Source organism: Tasmannia lanceolata, unplaced genomic scaffold, assembly GCF_043159265.1.
Source record: "Tasmannia lanceolata isolate RefF3 unplaced genomic scaffold, GAP_Taslan_0.1 ptg000037l, whole genome shotgun sequence".
Taxonomy (NCBI): Eukaryota; Viridiplantae; Streptophyta; class Magnoliopsida; order Canellales; family Winteraceae; genus Tasmannia; species Tasmannia lanceolata.
In genome coordinates this window covers 7,871,393-7,887,536 of record NW_027518714.1, presented here as the reverse complement: position 1 = coordinate 7,887,536, position 16,144 = coordinate 7,871,393, and the positions used below count along the sequence as shown (strand labels likewise).

At 37.2% G+C, this 16,144-nt stretch overlaps 2 protein-coding genes across 5 annotated transcripts; one reads left to right on the top strand and one right to left on the bottom strand.

Annotated features, from left to right (window-relative positions):
• The first annotated feature begins 1,804 nt into the window (after positions 1 to 1,804).
• LOC143862357 (protein SOMBRERO-like) lies at positions 1,805 to 5,956 on the top strand. The gene is made up of 4 exons (XM_077373386.1): positions 1,805 to 2,065; positions 3,107 to 3,287; positions 4,195 to 4,466; positions 5,403 to 5,956. The coding sequence occupies exons 2-4, from the start codon at positions 3,119 to 3,121 to the stop codon at positions 5,895 to 5,897; spliced, it is 936 nt and encodes a 311-aa protein (XP_077229501.1). The 5' UTR covers positions 1,805 to 2,065; positions 3,107 to 3,118; the 3' UTR covers positions 5,898 to 5,956.
• Positions 5,957 to 7,095: 1,139 nt separating this feature from the next.
• On the bottom strand, positions 7,096 to 15,775 carry LOC143861817 (ribosomal protein L30 family protein). 4 transcript variants are annotated; one of them, XR_013240028.1, is made up of 5 exons: positions 15,459 to 15,775; positions 12,695 to 12,904; positions 12,390 to 12,538; positions 8,767 to 8,805; positions 7,096 to 7,306 (listed from the first exon to the last, which is right to left on the bottom strand). XR_013240028.1 is itself a non-coding variant. In XM_077372752.1 (4 exons), the coding sequence occupies exons 2-3, from the start codon at positions 12,884 to 12,886 to the stop codon at positions 12,410 to 12,412; spliced, it is 321 nt and encodes a 106-aa protein (XP_077228867.1). In that variant the 5' UTR covers positions 12,887 to 12,904; positions 15,459 to 15,775; the 3' UTR covers positions 8,482 to 8,805; positions 12,390 to 12,409. The 4 variants fall into 4 exon arrangements, 3 of the variants coding, with proteins under 3 accessions (XP_077228867.1, XP_077228869.1, XP_077228868.1); XM_077372752.1 differs by lacking the exon at positions 7,096 to 7,306 and having other exon boundaries at positions 8,482 to 8,805; XM_077372754.1 differs by lacking the exons at positions 7,096 to 7,306; positions 8,767 to 8,805 and adding an exon at positions 8,812 to 8,977.
• Between the last annotated feature and the right edge of the window lie 369 nt (positions 15,776 to 16,144).

Sequence of the window (16,144 nt, the reverse complement as noted above, 5' to 3'; positions counted from 1 at the left end):
AACTCAATGTCTTAGCTATATAATAACTACTTTTGCCTTGAACTCTTAAATACCCCTTGGCAATTCTAAATGACCAAAACACCCTCTACTAAAAAAAACAACCTACTTAAAAATATATGGGATTTGCTAGGAACCATCTCAGAAGGCATTTGGTGGGTCAGCTGTTGCAGGAGAGAGCAGCCAAATAGGGTCTCTTGTCAACAGATTTTGTCTTATTATGAGTGGCGGCTCTCTCATGCAACAGCATGCCCACAAAATGACTTCTGCGATGGTCCCTAGGAAATCCCAAAAAAATTGGTGTGAAAATCATCGAATATTGGAGCTTCTACTTATTAAAAGGGAACTATTCCGAATGCATTATATTGTGGTGCAGCTTCAATGTATTAGATATGGTAATGGGTCTGCCAATCGATCTAGACCATTAGTACATTGGGTCTTGCTAGGATCGAGAGCATGGCGGCAACAATATTGAGGCCATGATTCCAACGTACGTATAATTCAATTATCTCATATTTGTGCACTATATTTAGTTATTTACACGCTAACAACGATCAAGTAAGTTCAAACTACAAAAATTAATGACTAATCCTCTCCCAGAAAAACTCCATAAGTGATCTTATTGCCTGAGGCTGATTGTAAAACACCATTAACGGGCATTTGGATTGCTGGAATTGCCCCCTAATGCGCCCCCCTTTTAACATGATTTGACGTCAGTAAGCGTTCAAGTCTGCCCACAATTCACTTTGTGGGGCGCATTATCCTAGAGTGGGGGTGAAAAAATCATGACCCAATCTTCTTTTGCATTTTGTTAGTGATAGTAACGCTTGTACTTTGTCCTAAATATGTGTGTGATCAAAATAAAAAGGACAGTTGAGTAATTGTGTGTTCATTGTAGTAATCTCATCTCCGTGTTTGACCAGAAATGAGAAGGGAAGGGGGGATGGCGTAGGAATCCCTTCGAGTCAGAAATAAAGGCCCACACACACCCCTCGTATTTGTTTAAGGCACCCGAGGCATGGAAAAGCGTGCGGGTTGTGGGATCTGCACGTGCATCTTCCACGGACTTTGAGGGTTTTGCTTTTTACCCATAGACGAGTGATTATATTCAATAAATTACTTAAATATCCCTCCTTTTCAAAATGCAACGTTTTCTTGTAAATCAACGGCATTATTCAAATGACCAATATAACCCTCGTATGATTTTTTTAAATTTCTCAAGCACAATGTGGGTGGGGAAGATTTTGATTGGAAACTTTTTTTTGATAAAAATAAAATATTTATATCCCTAAAATTTATCATTTGACTCATTTCCCTCCAAAATTGTCAAAAAAAAAAAAAAAAAACAAATTCCTAGGAAAAAAATTCTCAAGAAATATTTTTCCTGCAATCCAAACAGGCCATAAGGAAATGGAAAGCAAATGGAAAAGACAAAAAAGAAAGGAAAAAACAAGAAAAAAAATGTAAACAAAGACATGGGAAGTATATCCAAACAGGCCATGAGGAAATGGAAATCAAAGAAAAAAATGTAAACAAAGACATGGGAAGTATGAATAAGTAGTGGCATAGTCGTAGTATAGATGAAAACTAGAGGCTTTTGCTTCCCTTGGAAAACTAAAAAACTATACTTTAATAGAAGGGCATGAGGAACTAAGAAAAATAGAGAAAGAAAAGTAGATTCAGAGATGGAATATGGAATGAGGGGTGAAATTCCTTCATTCCTCTGACTGATGAAAAGGGAATATGATTGATTACCTTTTGACAGCTCTGCTAATTTTTCTTCTTCTTATGAGGCGATTTTCGGGAAGGTCTCCTATTCAACAGACAAATTCCCAGTCTCAGTAATACTTCAAGAATCAACAGAACCACACCCCTATTCTATATTGATATTTCCACCCTCTCTTTTGTCAAACCCTCTTAATATTTGTTTACCATTTCCTTGTGGGTTATAAGGGATATATCTTCACCTTCACTTCTCTCCTTCCAAACCCTCTTCGTGTTCATTAAGCTAAGGAACTGGCCACTTTTGTTCTTCTTCTTTGACAAGAAATCTTGCCCTTGTTCAGAGGTCTGTGTTTTTTTCTGTTTGTTTCATGGTGTCTTTCTTTTTTTCTTGGATCGGTTTATTTTTATGGAAAATATCAGTAGCAGATTTCTTTTTCTGATTTTTTAGGGAATGGAGGGTTTTTGGATCTAGGGTTTTGTTGTTTGGGAGTGATAGTGTTTAATAACAAGAAACTGGTCATAAGAGTTGGTTCTTGTTCTTTTTTGGATCTAGGATTTTGTTGTTTGGTAGTGATGATTTTTAAGAACAAGAAGCTGGACATAAGAGTTATTTTTTCAGCAGAGATGGTTAATATAAGGTTTTTATTTTTCTCAGCAGAGATGGTTGATATAAGGTTTTTCTCGTTTAGCTTTTTCGTTGAGTTGTTCTGTTGACCACAGAAGTTATAAGTGGAACTATAAGGAAATGGTTCTACTGCTTCATTTCGGATCTAAGATTTTGTTGTTTTGGAGCAATGATGGTTTAATACAAGAAGCTGGTCCTAACAGTTGTTTTATGCAGCCGAGATGGTTGGATTTTTTTTCTCTCTCCATTTTTCTGTTTGGGATTTAGAAGAATACTAGTATGTTGAAAATAAGTGCTCAAATTCCACCTCCAATTTTTCTGTTTGGGATTTAGAAGAAAACTAGTATGTTGAAAATAAGTGGTGCAATTCCACCTCCAATTCTCTCATTTCATTGTTTTTTTTTTCAAGTAATTGGTATCAAAGTAGAAAATTTTAAATTGTAGCTACTTATTATTTTCTCACTTGATAATAGTCCTTACCACGTCTGAAAGAGAAGTCACAGAGCCAAGAAGAAAGCACGCATGTATTGGTGCAATTTCTCTTGTGTATCTATTAGGGTTTTGAGACATTCTAACAAAATGGTCTTTAAATTCTCTATAGGGCTTTAGCTTAGGCTGAGCTTGATAATATGAAAAATTGTTGTTATTTTTTCTCATGTTATTGTATGTTTTTGGGTCATAGAATTTCATCAATGATTCTCTCATGCATTTATTTTTCATTTCTTAATCTTTCTTTTCTTTCTTTTATTTTGGCCACAGAGGCAAGAGAGAATGATGGCAGAAAATGGCCAGGTATCGATTCCTCCGGGTTTTCGTTTCCATCCAACGGATGAGGAGCTTCTCTACTATTATCTGAGGAAGAAAGTAGCCTACGAAGTTATCGACCTTGATGTGATCAGAGACGTTGATCTCAACAAACTTGAACCTTGGGACCTCAAAGGTTAGAAAGAGCTTCTTCTTCTTTTTCTAACTCTAGCTAGAGTTGGATTTTCGAGTTCATAACTAAGGTGAATTTTTCCAACAGATCTGGTTTACAACCTTATACTTGGGATTTTTTTGAGCGAAAGATAACTATATTAGAAGAGAGAAAAGATTACTGGTGCATGTCAACAGGCAAAGATAGCCCAACATACAAGAAGTTCCACAAGGCCTCTGATTTGGCCAATCCATCTAAAGGATCGTTGGCACTCCTATGAATATGGATAAAAGAAATAAATCTATCATCATATCATACATTGTAGAAATTTTATCCAAAAACCTAACTAATCTCTATATACCTACACTCGTACCTTGAGCGCAAGAAATAACACACCCTATGCATGCAATCGAAGTGAACAAATACAAGTTCTGTGTTGGCATTTCTTAGATCGCCTTTTTTGTAGTATCTCTCCTTTAAAGATATATTTCCACCCCCTTTTACTTGTCATTCCTTTAAAATGACTTCATTTCCGGCAAAAGAAGAACAAAAGGGAGTGGGAATGCTGTTAGAGTGGGTGGAAATATCATTTGCATTTAGAGGTACCTTTTTGTATGTTCCATGACTCCATGTCTTTTTCTACCAGGAATTTATAGGAACGCAGGTGCACCTGAAATTTTATTGATGAATAAAAGAAGTACAAGAGGGGGACGTAGTACCTTACCTAAAAACAAAATAAAAGCAAATTTACTAAAAACGAATACTAGGGATGCCCAAAGGGTCACATCTTACATTTCCATGTCTTCTTTCATTCATATTCATATAATTTGGGTTTGAAAAAAGGAACAAAATGAAAACTTTGTTGTTGTTGTTCTTCTACTACTACTATATATGACTGAAACAAACATCTATTGGTTTCAATATAATGCAGATAAATGTAGGATCGGGTCTGGCCCACAGGATGAATGGTATTTCTTCAGCCACAAAGACAAGAAATATCCAACAGGAACGCGGACGAATAGAGCAACAACAGCTGGCTTTTGGAAGGCCACAGGAAGAGACAAGGCAATCCACCTTAGCAATTCCAAGAGGATTGGTATGAGGAAAACCCTAGTCTTCTACACGGGCCGAGCTCCTCATGGCCAAAAGACTGATTGGATTATGCATGAGTATCGTCTTGAAGACGATAACTCGGAGGTTCAGGTGCCCTCCCACTTCTCCAAACCCTAATAAAACTAATCTCTCCCAATACTGCTCTATTAGATCATGAATTAATCCAGCAGGATAATCTCTTTTTTTTTAATGTTGACCTTTTGATCTATATATGACTTATCTACACTATACTTATCACTGTTATTGTAGCTTATATTCATTGTCATGTTATGTGACTGCAGAACAAGGAAATCCTAGCTCTTCCCAAACAATATATTAGGCTATGTACTAAAGAGTATATCATATATACTTTTCTTCCTTGCTACAATAATATTCTATAACATGAAGAACACTACAAAAAGAAAGAAAAAAAAATCAAGAGTTTTATATAAAGAAGCCCCCATTAACCTTGGATATTGTAAGATCATTGTCCTAAACTTAAAAATTAGAACTAATTCCCTTCTTTTGCATAATCCTTGAAACTTGCAAAATAATCTTGCAAATACTATTTCAAGATGACTGTAATACCCATTCATGCATGATGATGCCTTCGCTTCGATCTTGCAATCCAAACATTTTAGTTGATCATGGCACTTCTTTCGATGCCACCAAAGATGCCTTAATGATCCACTTGCAAATAAGATTAACTTAAAAATATCCTTATTGGCAAATAATGACTCATTTTGGTAGTATCCAAGTGGCCCTAAAGTTTTCATCTCTTTATTATTTAAGGGTATTTATGTAAGGGTATTTTTGGAATAATGTAAAAATTAGGGACTTAGTTACATTTTCTGCTTTCAAGGGATTCCCTTATAAAACCCCAAAATCAATCTCTTTCCAAACAAGGACCTTTATACAGCACATATAAAATGCCTCTTAAATTGATTAAGCAAGGTGTGTGATTTTGCAAAATTTTGTGCTCAGTTATCCCATTTTTCATGAGATTTAAGCATTTCTTTCTTTTGCATTATGTTGATGTTTATGCAGGAAGATGGATGGGTTGTTTGTAGGGTATTCAAGAAGAAAAGCCAACACAGGTGTCCCCACCCGGAGGTGGCAGTCGAAGAAGATCAATTCAATCACTTGAAGGCAAGTGGGTCAGCTCCATTTCAGCAAAAACAGAATGTTCAAATGCAGTATGATTTCGCCTACGATAACTCCATGTATCTTCCTCAGCTTCTGAGCCCAGAGTCTAACCTTGCGCCTTTTTTACCGCCCATCTCGTTGAACAGCATGGACATTCAGTGCTCTCAGAATTTGATGAAGCTGACCTCAGGTGGGAGTGGAATCCTTCAGCAAGAGCGATCACATGGTGACTGGTCTTTCCTCGACAAGCTTCTTGCTTCCCATCAGAACATAGAGCAACTCTGCCATAGTAAATTCACTCATCCTTCCCAAGCAGTGGATATTGGGTCCTCAGTTCAAAGATTTCCATTTCAGTATCTTGGTTGTGATGCAGACATGTTGAAATTCTCTAAGTAAGGGTGAAAGGACTCTACTTTCTTTGGTGGATTTTTCAAATGAACTCATTAAAAATGTTAGGGATGGGTGTCTAACTCATAGTTACAGGAAATTTCATAGTCGGATGGGTCACTGGCTTCAGAAGCTAAGTTCTTCTCCCTTTCCAAATTTAGGAGAAGCATGCTTCCAACATGCTTTCTGCACGTTCCCTCTTAGTTAAGAGTAGGGTTCTTATCTAGGTGATTATTTTTTACTAAAAGAGGGTTTTCTCCTTTCGATAATGTTGACGGAGCATATTTAAAAAGAAGAGAGTGCATTTAAAACTTTAAAAGTAATCTAAAATTTCAATGAAACTTTGTGGATCTTTTTCCAAAAACTTAACATTAAATCTACCTGAATAAATATGCAAAATAATAAATCCCTAAATTTTGTAATTCAAATCAGTAGCTAAGTATTCTTTACTACTTGTAACCCTTACTTAGATTAACCTTTCCTCCTAACCTACTAAAACCTACTCTTTCTACGCATTTCTTGTTTGCTTCCAATGAGGCAAAGTGCATATGTTTCACGTTGACTTTCAATGACGCCTGCCACACGTTGTCTCCTTTCTTTAGAGCTTTTTGCTTCCTGCATTTTCTCTTTTCCAAATCCCTTGTTTCCTGAATTGCTTCTCGGATTCGCTTCATACTCTGAGAATTATGATCTACATGATACTTGTATATACCTACCTGCTTTTATTGGGCCCGATTATTTCACAGTTGTTTTAGGAAGAGAGCTTCGGAGAGTTTGTAGGTAGGTGTCTGCTCTAGACTGATATTTCGCGCAGTTATGAACGTCTTGTTAGTAAATAACCCACTAGGTTTCGTTAGGTTTCTTTCGAATCTTAATTAGAGAATCCCATGGATTCTACACTGATGTTTGAATTCAAGTTCATTCAGATTTGGACCTTCCATCGGACCATGGAGAATCAAACAACAAAATATAAAATGATAGGCTACTGTTGGAGGTACTACCATGTTTTGATAATGGCACTAACTCGACTTGTCTTTCATTTTTTTTTTTGTTAACATCTATCACAAGTTATTACAGTTGGTAGTTCCCAGAAAGGTCTCATAATCCAATTGTTTACACCCATTTTGGGACCGAAAGAGGCCGGACACCAATTTAAAAAGAAAAGACAAGCTGAGTTTGTGCAATTATTACAATATGGTAGTGCCAATATCAGTAATGTACGTTACTCGCTAATGAAAAGAGCGTATACATCTTTGTTAGAAGGGATTTGCTAGGCAATTTCACGGAAAGCCATTTTTGCAGCTCACATTTGCAAGATAGAACAGCCAGGCAGGCTCACTTTTTAGCAGATTTTGTCATATTCATTCAATCCATCTGAGGTGGCTCTTCTTTCCTGCAAATATGAGCCACGAAATTGCCTAGCAAATCCCTTGTTAGAAAATTACTAATATATCCTAATAATTTACACTGAATCATATAAAATTGTGAGCATTTTTTTAGTTTCTCCAATTCCAAATGCATCTGGACATGTGGCTCTGAATATGGTCCCATAATTTTTTAAACCCTAATTGGATCGGTAATTAGTCGTATTACTGAAATCACTACATATGAACAATTTTCATTGATACCAGCCTTCATTCAACCGCAGGGTGGAAGCTCTTCAGAACCGATGTGCAAGGGAGTTTTATATACCCCTGTTTGTTTGAGATTGTGGCAACCGATTGTGGGCTACCAACCGATTACAGGACTCAAATTTGAGTCCTGTAATCGGTTGGTAGCCCACAATCGGTTGCCACAATCTCAAACAACCCGGCTTATCGTGATTTTTTTACGATAATACATGCCACCCTATGTCCTGTAGAACCCAAAAAATTACTTTTAACCATTGATAGTAAAAGTGCATTTTTGCGTAGCTATTGTCATTTTACATGTACTCTTCACATATGATACTGCAAATTTGCCTCATTGGTGAAAAGAATTAGTAGAACTGGGCTCTAACAAAGAGGTCAATTTAGTCCTAAGACGCAGATGTTATTTAATCACGATAGCTTTAGGGCTAGGTTTGGATAATTAACTCTCAAAGTCAAAACACGGTGCCTGGTAATAGATAGAAAACTGGAAAAGTGATATCCCCACCCCCTGATTTGAAAAGTCTAAAAGCATAAGAACATGAGGACCATTATTAAGGCAAGGAAAAATTGCCACTGGGGGACACCAAAATACAAGAATTGTGAACCGGGGACACAATTTTGAAAAATTGTTAAAGAGGGTTGATAACCCCCTTTTGAGAGTTTGATAACCCCAATTTCGTCCCTCTGACAATTTTTCAAAAGTGTGTCCCGCATTCACAATTCTTGTATTTTGGTGTCCCCCATTGGCAATTTTTCCTCAAGGCAAAGGGGTGCCGGTATCATTCCCGAAAGCTTCGCTAATTAACGCCCATGTGACATCACCCTAATCGTAAGTTTGTAACTAGCTAAGACAAGGCAACACAACTACAACTACAATTTCTATTTCCATCTTATGTTCATGGATGAAGATAAGGAGTTTAGGGGCCATGGAGGAAAAAAGGGCAGAGAAGAAACTGATTTCTCAAAGGAATTCAGATGCAGTTATATTGCAGGTGTTGAACTTCAATCAATAGTGAATTTTTTTCCTTTTTATGAATAGTAACCAGCTATTAGTAAAGCACTAAAGAGCTTGTCTTAGCTAGTAAACCATAAAATAGAAGTAACAAAACAGAAAGTATCAAAATATGTAAACCATAAAATAAAAAAAAATGAAAAGAGATCAGATCTATAGTTGAATGAATGGTAAATGGTTTACGGACATCATTGAAAAGCCTTGTACACATTCCATATGTGCTAATGGAACATACCTATGCATGTATATGAAGCCCGTCTCATCTATATGTAACCTGAAATTTTGGAAATTCAGGTTACACACTTGTGGAAACAGTCGATTCTCAAAATCCAACACAAACAGCGATAGAAATTAGAATTGATTTTGTATTAATGCACGGCTATGATTTGGGTAGCTTTTTTGTAACATCTTTCTGTAATGATTCAGATTCCAGTAATTTGGTGCATCTGTCAGTATTCATATTACGTTGAATTAGGGTATGATGTTTGTATAGATGACATTTGCATATGACACTACAATGTTACATAAAAGAGCCAGAACTAAGCTGCTGAGGTGAAAAATGATGATCAAGACAGAAGATGCATAATTGGTGCAAGTAACGAATACATGGACTATTAGCTGGCTTTGGAATCATAGATTATGTTTACGATAAGTTGGTATGGTTGTAGAGATATTAAGTCTTTGAGCTCTTTGTAAAGACAATATGGCGTATGACGGAATGTATAAATTGGGCAAATATAAGAGAATACATCATAGTACACAGGAATCAAAGAGATTGTGATATCTTTGCATTTCTTTATTTTATAGCCTAACAGTGTGCACTAGCAGCAATGCTTTCTATTTTTCTTTGCATTAGGTTTTCCATCTAAGGTCAAGTAATCTCATACTCTTTTCTTCGAGTCCCATTGGCCATTGATAGGTGATGGTGAAATGATTAGACTAATGAGAAAGACCAAGGTCAAATAGTCATGACTGATTTTCGGATAGGCCTTAGATCTAAAATTTGTTCTTATCAGAAACTTGGTAATATTTAACTCTTGATTTTTTTTTTGAATGATAACTCTTCATGTTTTATAGGTCACACCAAACATCTTACCCAATAATGTTTGCTTCCTAAGATCAACCAATGCAGTGCATTGCGTATGAAGCATGGGACCTGAAATATTTTTTCATGCAGCAGGGAGGAAAATGCAGATTGAGAGTTCCAAGTAGATGGGTCAATGTAGTGGATTGATGCAGCTAAAATAACCCATCTATGACGGTTTTTTCCCTGTAAAAAAACCGACATAATGATGCGGCTAAATCAATGCCATATTCAAGTTACGTTCAGTGATGATTCATTAGAATCAATGCCAAATCAATACTGTTATAGTTCAGTTTTTTGGAAGTTAACCTATACTATGCTGATTGCACTATTTTTTTACACTCTTCTGTTTCTTCTCAATTGAAACTAACTTCCACCCCGTGCATAGCATGAGTTGTCCCACTTGTATATATATGGCCAAAATACCTTAAAACCCTGATTTAATCCTAATGGTAAATTATCTAATTTTAGAAGTTGATTTTTTGGGTTTCTTGGACAGAAACATGTAATATACTTCCTTTTTTCTTTTGGGTATCTCTAAAATATAGCTTGGACTTTATTTAGGCTGGTGGAAGGGCTAAAGTTGATCCTATACCATTAGGATTACTTCTTGTTATACTCAGAGGGTGAACCTCGTCGCGACGGTAAGGTTGCTCCATTGTGACCTGGTGGTCACGGGTTCGAGTCACTGAAACAGCCTCTCTGCAAAGCAGGGGTAAGGCTGCGTACATCTAGCCCTCCCCAGACCCCGCAATGGCGGGAGCCTCGTGCACTGAGCCGCCCTTTTACTTCTTTCGTTATACTCAATTAAGGACTGTTTTTGTCTTTCCCTTATCACAAGTTACTTATCCTAGATCAAACATATTACTTTCTCTACCGGAAAACTTTCTAAATTATTTCTAAATTAGAAAGAAGTTTTGATCTAAAAACACTATTCACGATTTCTTTTCATAAGGCCCGCCAAAACATATTGAAACTTTACCCAAAAAAAAATCTCCATAAATCATAATGACCCAGCTTTTCAAAATTTTGACGAATGTAGCTCTCTATTGGACACTATTGATGTTAGCATCATGTTTTAGTTCCCCTTCGTCCTACTTTTCCTCTTCTTTATCAACTTTTTTTTAGAAATGGCATCTCCTTTACACATTTTTTTCCACCAAGAATGTTTTATGAAACTCTTTGACCCCCGAATTTGGAGTATCCTACTTTCACGTGATTCACATTTCACAGAGTTCAACTATGGTGTGGTGGGCCTAGTTCATTCTAATCATTGATAAATTGAATACTTATGTCATGAGACATTAAAATAGAAAGAATGTACTCTCTTATAGATGCATAAGGTGTAGAATGGAGGGAAGAAACTGAGGGCTGTATTTTCATCCAATGTACGATGGAGTCCATGATATGGTCAATGATGTTTAAATGCTTCAATGTAGCTTGGGTGGTTTCAACAATGATGATCAAGCTTTTCTATAAGTGGCCGGAACACTTGGGGTAAAAGGATGAACTCTTTGGTAGACTACTCTGTATGTGGTTCTATGAAGTTGTTGAATGAAAGAACTAACATTATCTACGAAGATAGATTATATGACCCTAGTGAAAACAGAAAACCAATCTCGGAGATTAAGTTCTCCATAACAATTTGGGCTTTAGCGCGGAAAGAGTTTTGGGACTATTGGTAGGGTGATTTGTTATGTAAATGGAAAATTATATCTAAGTCAATCCGCTTCAGAGCACATCATGGCGAGATTACCTTCTCCCTCAGATACTCTCAAATCACATTTTGTCGAAGTCCTAGGGGTAATCCAAGGTCTACGGGTGTTTGATGAGTTTTCAGGAATGATGGTAGAAGGCTACTAAAGGGTACTACAGCCTGCTTGGCATAAAATATTCAAACCCGACTGATATTATTGCATTATTAACCAGCCTTGAAGAATGAGGGGGTTGCTTTTGGGCTGTGGGTGACTCGACCAACATGACCATATAGGCACCGAGATCAATTCAGGGCCACTGAGGTTAGCAAATACAATAATGGTGATGGGGAGCCTTGGAAGTGTTACTAATTATCCTTAAACATATATGAATGCAAATGATATGGCGAACAATCTCACGAGGGAGGGGTTGTGGGTCAGGACCTAAGTTTCACTTCCCTAGAAAGTTAGGAATAAAGATCTATGGAGTGGGCTGAATTTTCTGTCACTACTTTTGGTTTTATTTTTCCTTTTTTATGTGCATAGTGGGTCCAGCTCATTGCCTGTTTTGTTTTGTTACTTATATGGTATTAAAACAATTTTCATTACCTTCAAGAACAAAAAATCTATCATCAGATTTCCAAGACATGAATCTCTGATGCATTTCATTTGAATACAAGGTTCTCTATAAAGATTTAACATGATACAAATACAAGCAGTAAAAGTGATAGCTCTTCTACGAGTCTCCATCTACATTGCCTGATTTTTGAGGAAAAGAATAGTATAATCTTTTTTGAAATGTCTCCCTAAATTTTGGGAAGACATATCAAGAAACAATTGGGTTATCAATGTTTATTTTTCTTTTGGACAGCACTACACCCTTAGCAGATATATTCTCTCAATTTTATCCAATGTTCTAGGAAATTAAATAAAATGCTCATAAAGATTATGCATTGAGTTGAAAACAACATTGTCCAAATAAGAAGGGTCGGAGATCAGTTCAAGATGTTCCATAAAAATCCAACAAAAGGATTTATTTATTAAACAAAGACACATGAAAGAAAACCAGAAAAAACTAACCTAGAAAGAATCTTGTCTGGTTACGATATAGAATTGGCTGTGGAGAGATGGTTTACGATGATAGGGGGACGCAAAGCTCGGTGGCCAGCGTCTTTTGCCTTTCGGGCGTTATACATCTCCTCTGTCTCGACCACAACTAACCTCTTTACCTATAGAGAGAAACGAGGGATAAACATTAGTTGAAAAAGACATATGAAAAACCCAAAATCTGGAGATCTGTGTGTGTGTGTGAGAGAGAGAGAGAGAGAGAGAGAGAGAGAGAGAGAGAGAGAGAGAGATGGATTTGATTCTGCTTATTTTAGAACCTGCTGGAGCATTCCCCTGACAGTAGGTGTGTTCCAACGCATGACAGTTCGGTTGCATTTACGGAGACGCATGGCCTCTAAGGTGCGCCTGTGAAGTCTCCTAGTGCCCGGGATACCCCTCACCAGGGTTATGTACAGATGAGGGCTCCATTCTACTGGAACATGTGCTTTGAAGGCCTTGAAAGCATTCATCTCTCACTTTTTTCTCCTCTTTCCATTGCAAGACAAATGCAAAAGAATGATCAAACCCGTATTCGATATATTCTTTAGACTACTGATTTGAATAGTTGAATAATATTTCATTTATTGATCAGAATATAATTAGACTAGAGGAATGATCTGCATCATAATGTGATGCAACACTGGTTGTACTACACGCATGGGAGAACTGATCAACCTGGATTGTCAACCTAGTGAGCTACACCTTGGATTTCACATGACTGAAAACTTGTTCAGATTGAACGATCTTAAACATCTATTCAATGAATTTTTTAACATTGCAAGTGGACAACTGCATGTGTTTTTTTTATCTGAGCATTTGAAGTCCAGGCTCTTGGTCTTTGGCCATCATGGTGCCAGTTTTTGTGCTAGGGGCAATCCAAATGTGGGGCACACCATGTGGATATCTAGACTGATAAAAGGGTAGGACCATGGTTGCCAGAACGCTAAGGGAGGGCTCATGGAAGTTTGGAAAGGGAAAATGCGGATGGGAGAAGCAATAAGAATTTAAGTTAGCGACTCAACTCAACTCAACTAAGCCTTTGTCCCAAACTAGTTGGGGTCAGTTAATGAATCCTTTAGAAAATTTTCATGAAGAAGGTGAAAGGATCTATCCGGCTCAGATTGACTAAGTCTAATCCTAACACTAGTTGGGTTCGTCGACATGGATCATTTTCTTCCATCTTAGCAAGCTTGTAAACATCTTTTTCACCCTCTTTCGTCCCTAACCTGTGGTACAAATCCTCATAGACCTTGCCTCTAGCTTCTCTGACTGCCTTCTTAGCTTCTTTTCTCAATGTTCTCCTCATTTTTACACTTATGCAAACATTTATAGCACTCCCTTTTAGACCTAATCGTCTTTTGGACCTCCTCATTCCACCACCACGTATCTTTAGATGACGGCTAGGACTGTCAATCGGGATGGGCAAGCTCGAAGCCCGCCCGTTCGGCCCGCTAAAAGCCTGCCCATAATTAAAATGAGAACAAGCCAAACAAAGCTTGGTAAAAAATTAAAGCCCGAACTCTAATTTGGGCTGAGCTTGATCAAGGGTCGTCCAGCCCGTTATCGTCCCCAACCCGATAATATATTTACTATATAATTTTTTAAGATTTTTTATGCTCTTAAAAATCAGTAGATATTAATTAAATAAGTTACTTAAACATTAATATCCTATAGCTATAGTTCGACATTAAATAGATTTTTTTTCTTTCTTTATTTTGGCCATTTTCAACCCACTTAATATGATAATCCAAATCGTTGAAGTATACAAATTGGGCCCCTCTTCAACCCACTCCATATGAACGGTTTGGATCATCATATCCTATAGGCTATAGTTCGACCTCAGATTTATTAAATGAATAAGACAAAATCTGGCAAAAAATCAATCGGTGTGGCTTTTCTCACATGCCAAAGCCAACAAGTTTAATGGCTTTCTATGAAATTGGCTTTTCAATGCTTGCCTTAGTCTTTCCTCGTGCAGAAAAAAAGAGGTGATGGGCAAGCCCGAACTCGGCCCGAAGCCCGTTGTGGAGTTTGGGTTGAGTTTGGGCAAGCAAATTTTCTAATTTAGTCAAACACCGAACTCAGCCCGAAGCCCGTTGTATAGACATGGGCTGAGCTTGAGCACCTCAGGCCAGCCCAAGCTTGGCCCGATTGATAGTCCTAATGACGGTTCACTTCCTCTAGATTCTCCAAGTACCTCTCTAGCCACTTTCCCGATATAACTATACATCTCATTCCACATAATATTAGTCCCTTCGTCACGACTCCAAGGTCCTTCTTTAAGCAGTCTATCCATAAACATATTTACTTTTTCCCCTTTGAGATTCCATCACCTAGTCCTCGGATGGCTAATATCTCTATCTTTTCTCTCCCAGCATTTAATGCATATATCAAACACCAGCAGCCTATGTTGTGTGACTAAACACTCCCCGGGTATGACTTTACAATCTTTACACGCAGCCCCCTATCCTCTCTCTTAATGAGGATAAAATCTATCTGGCTATAGTTGGTGCCATTGCTAAAGGTTATCAAGTGTGAATCTCTTTTCTTAAAAAAAGTATTTGTTAACGTCAAATCATATGCCACCGCAAACTCCAAAATATCTTGCCTCATTCCTATTGCCAAAACCCAATCCTCCATGAACCCTCTCAAAACCTCCACTAGTTCTTCCCACATGCCCGTTTAAATCTCTTCCAATAAGAATTAAGTTATGGACTATGAAGTGTTTTAAAAATTCAAATTCTTACTTTCTAAAAATTCAAAATTTCAAAAAGCATTCATTCAATAGAAGATACTCATGCAATTACAATCATATATTTTAAAAAGTCAAAACTACCATAATGTAAGAATTTCAAGTTTCTACTAGACACGTCCAAATATAACATAAGTATCATATGATTCTAAAGATGAAATTTAAAAACAATCACGAGATTCATGGCTGCATAAGCAGAATTTCAGTGAAAAGGTCATAGCTGGAAGTAAATTAAAATAAAAGGGGGAAAAAAAACCAGAGATACAAAAAAAAAAACCGGAAATACATACCTCGTCTTCTAATTAGGGCGACAGTGTTGAACCACTTGAAACAGCGACTTCCGTACCAATTTCTGTTCTAGAGTAAGAGAGAATGAGCTTACGAATTATGATTTATAGAGATATGGAGTGAGCCGGTCGGTCCACGCCGTATACTCTTGAACTTGAAAAAGCTGATTTCATTTAGAGCAACCGCTACGAAAACGGAATCCCGTTCCGCTGTCAATGGATCCCCATTCGGTCCTATGGGCCATTAGAATCCGAAGTTAAACAAATAAAATCTAGACACGTGAGCAGTAGGATCCATGGACACAGATCCCTAATATAGGATCTGAAATTATTTTCGATCAAAAGCCAGTGGGATAGTCTTAAATCTGAATTTATTATTCTATTTGACGAAAATACCATTCAATTTTTATAACTTTAAGTATTGTTTTTAGGGTATTTTAGTAAAATAAGATATGCATTTTTTTTCTTCTAACTATTCCTACTTTTCCAATATTTGCTGCGGCTTGCACTCTCCCTCGGCATCTTTTGAGAATTTTAATTGTGCACTATGTAAGTAGGACCAACTAGGACACTCCGATGGATGGTCTGATTTGAAATGGATCATGATCGAGACACAGAACGAAGAATACTCGAAATCCGAATCCGAATGGATCGTGACTAAGACATAGGTGGATCCGATCTGAAGTGGA

What these genes read in the sequence shown, in the direction of transcription:
- LOC143862357 (XM_077373386.1), top strand. Translation starts at nt 3,119, where the DNA reads ATGATGGCAGAAAATGGCCAGGTATCGATTCCTCCGGGTTTTCGTTTC. An exon ending in TGAACCTTGGGACCTCAAAG is followed by an intron (nt 3,288 to 4,194) that starts GTTAGAAAGAGC and finishes AATATAATGCAG; the next exon opens with ATAAATGTAGGATCGGGTCT. An exon ending in ACGATAACTCGGAGGTTCAG is followed by an intron (nt 4,467 to 5,402) that starts GTGCCCTCCCAC and finishes ATGTTTATGCAG; the next exon opens with GAAGATGGATGGGTTGTTTG.
- LOC143861817 (XM_077372752.1), bottom strand. Translation starts at nt 12,886, where the DNA reads ATGAATGCTTTCAAGGCCTTCAAAGCACATGTTCCAGTAGAATGGAGC. An exon ending in TCAGGGGAATGCTCCAGCAG is followed by an intron (nt 12,539 to 12,694) that starts GTTCTAAAATAA and finishes TTCTCTCTATAG; the next exon opens with GTAAAGAGGTTAGTTGTGGT.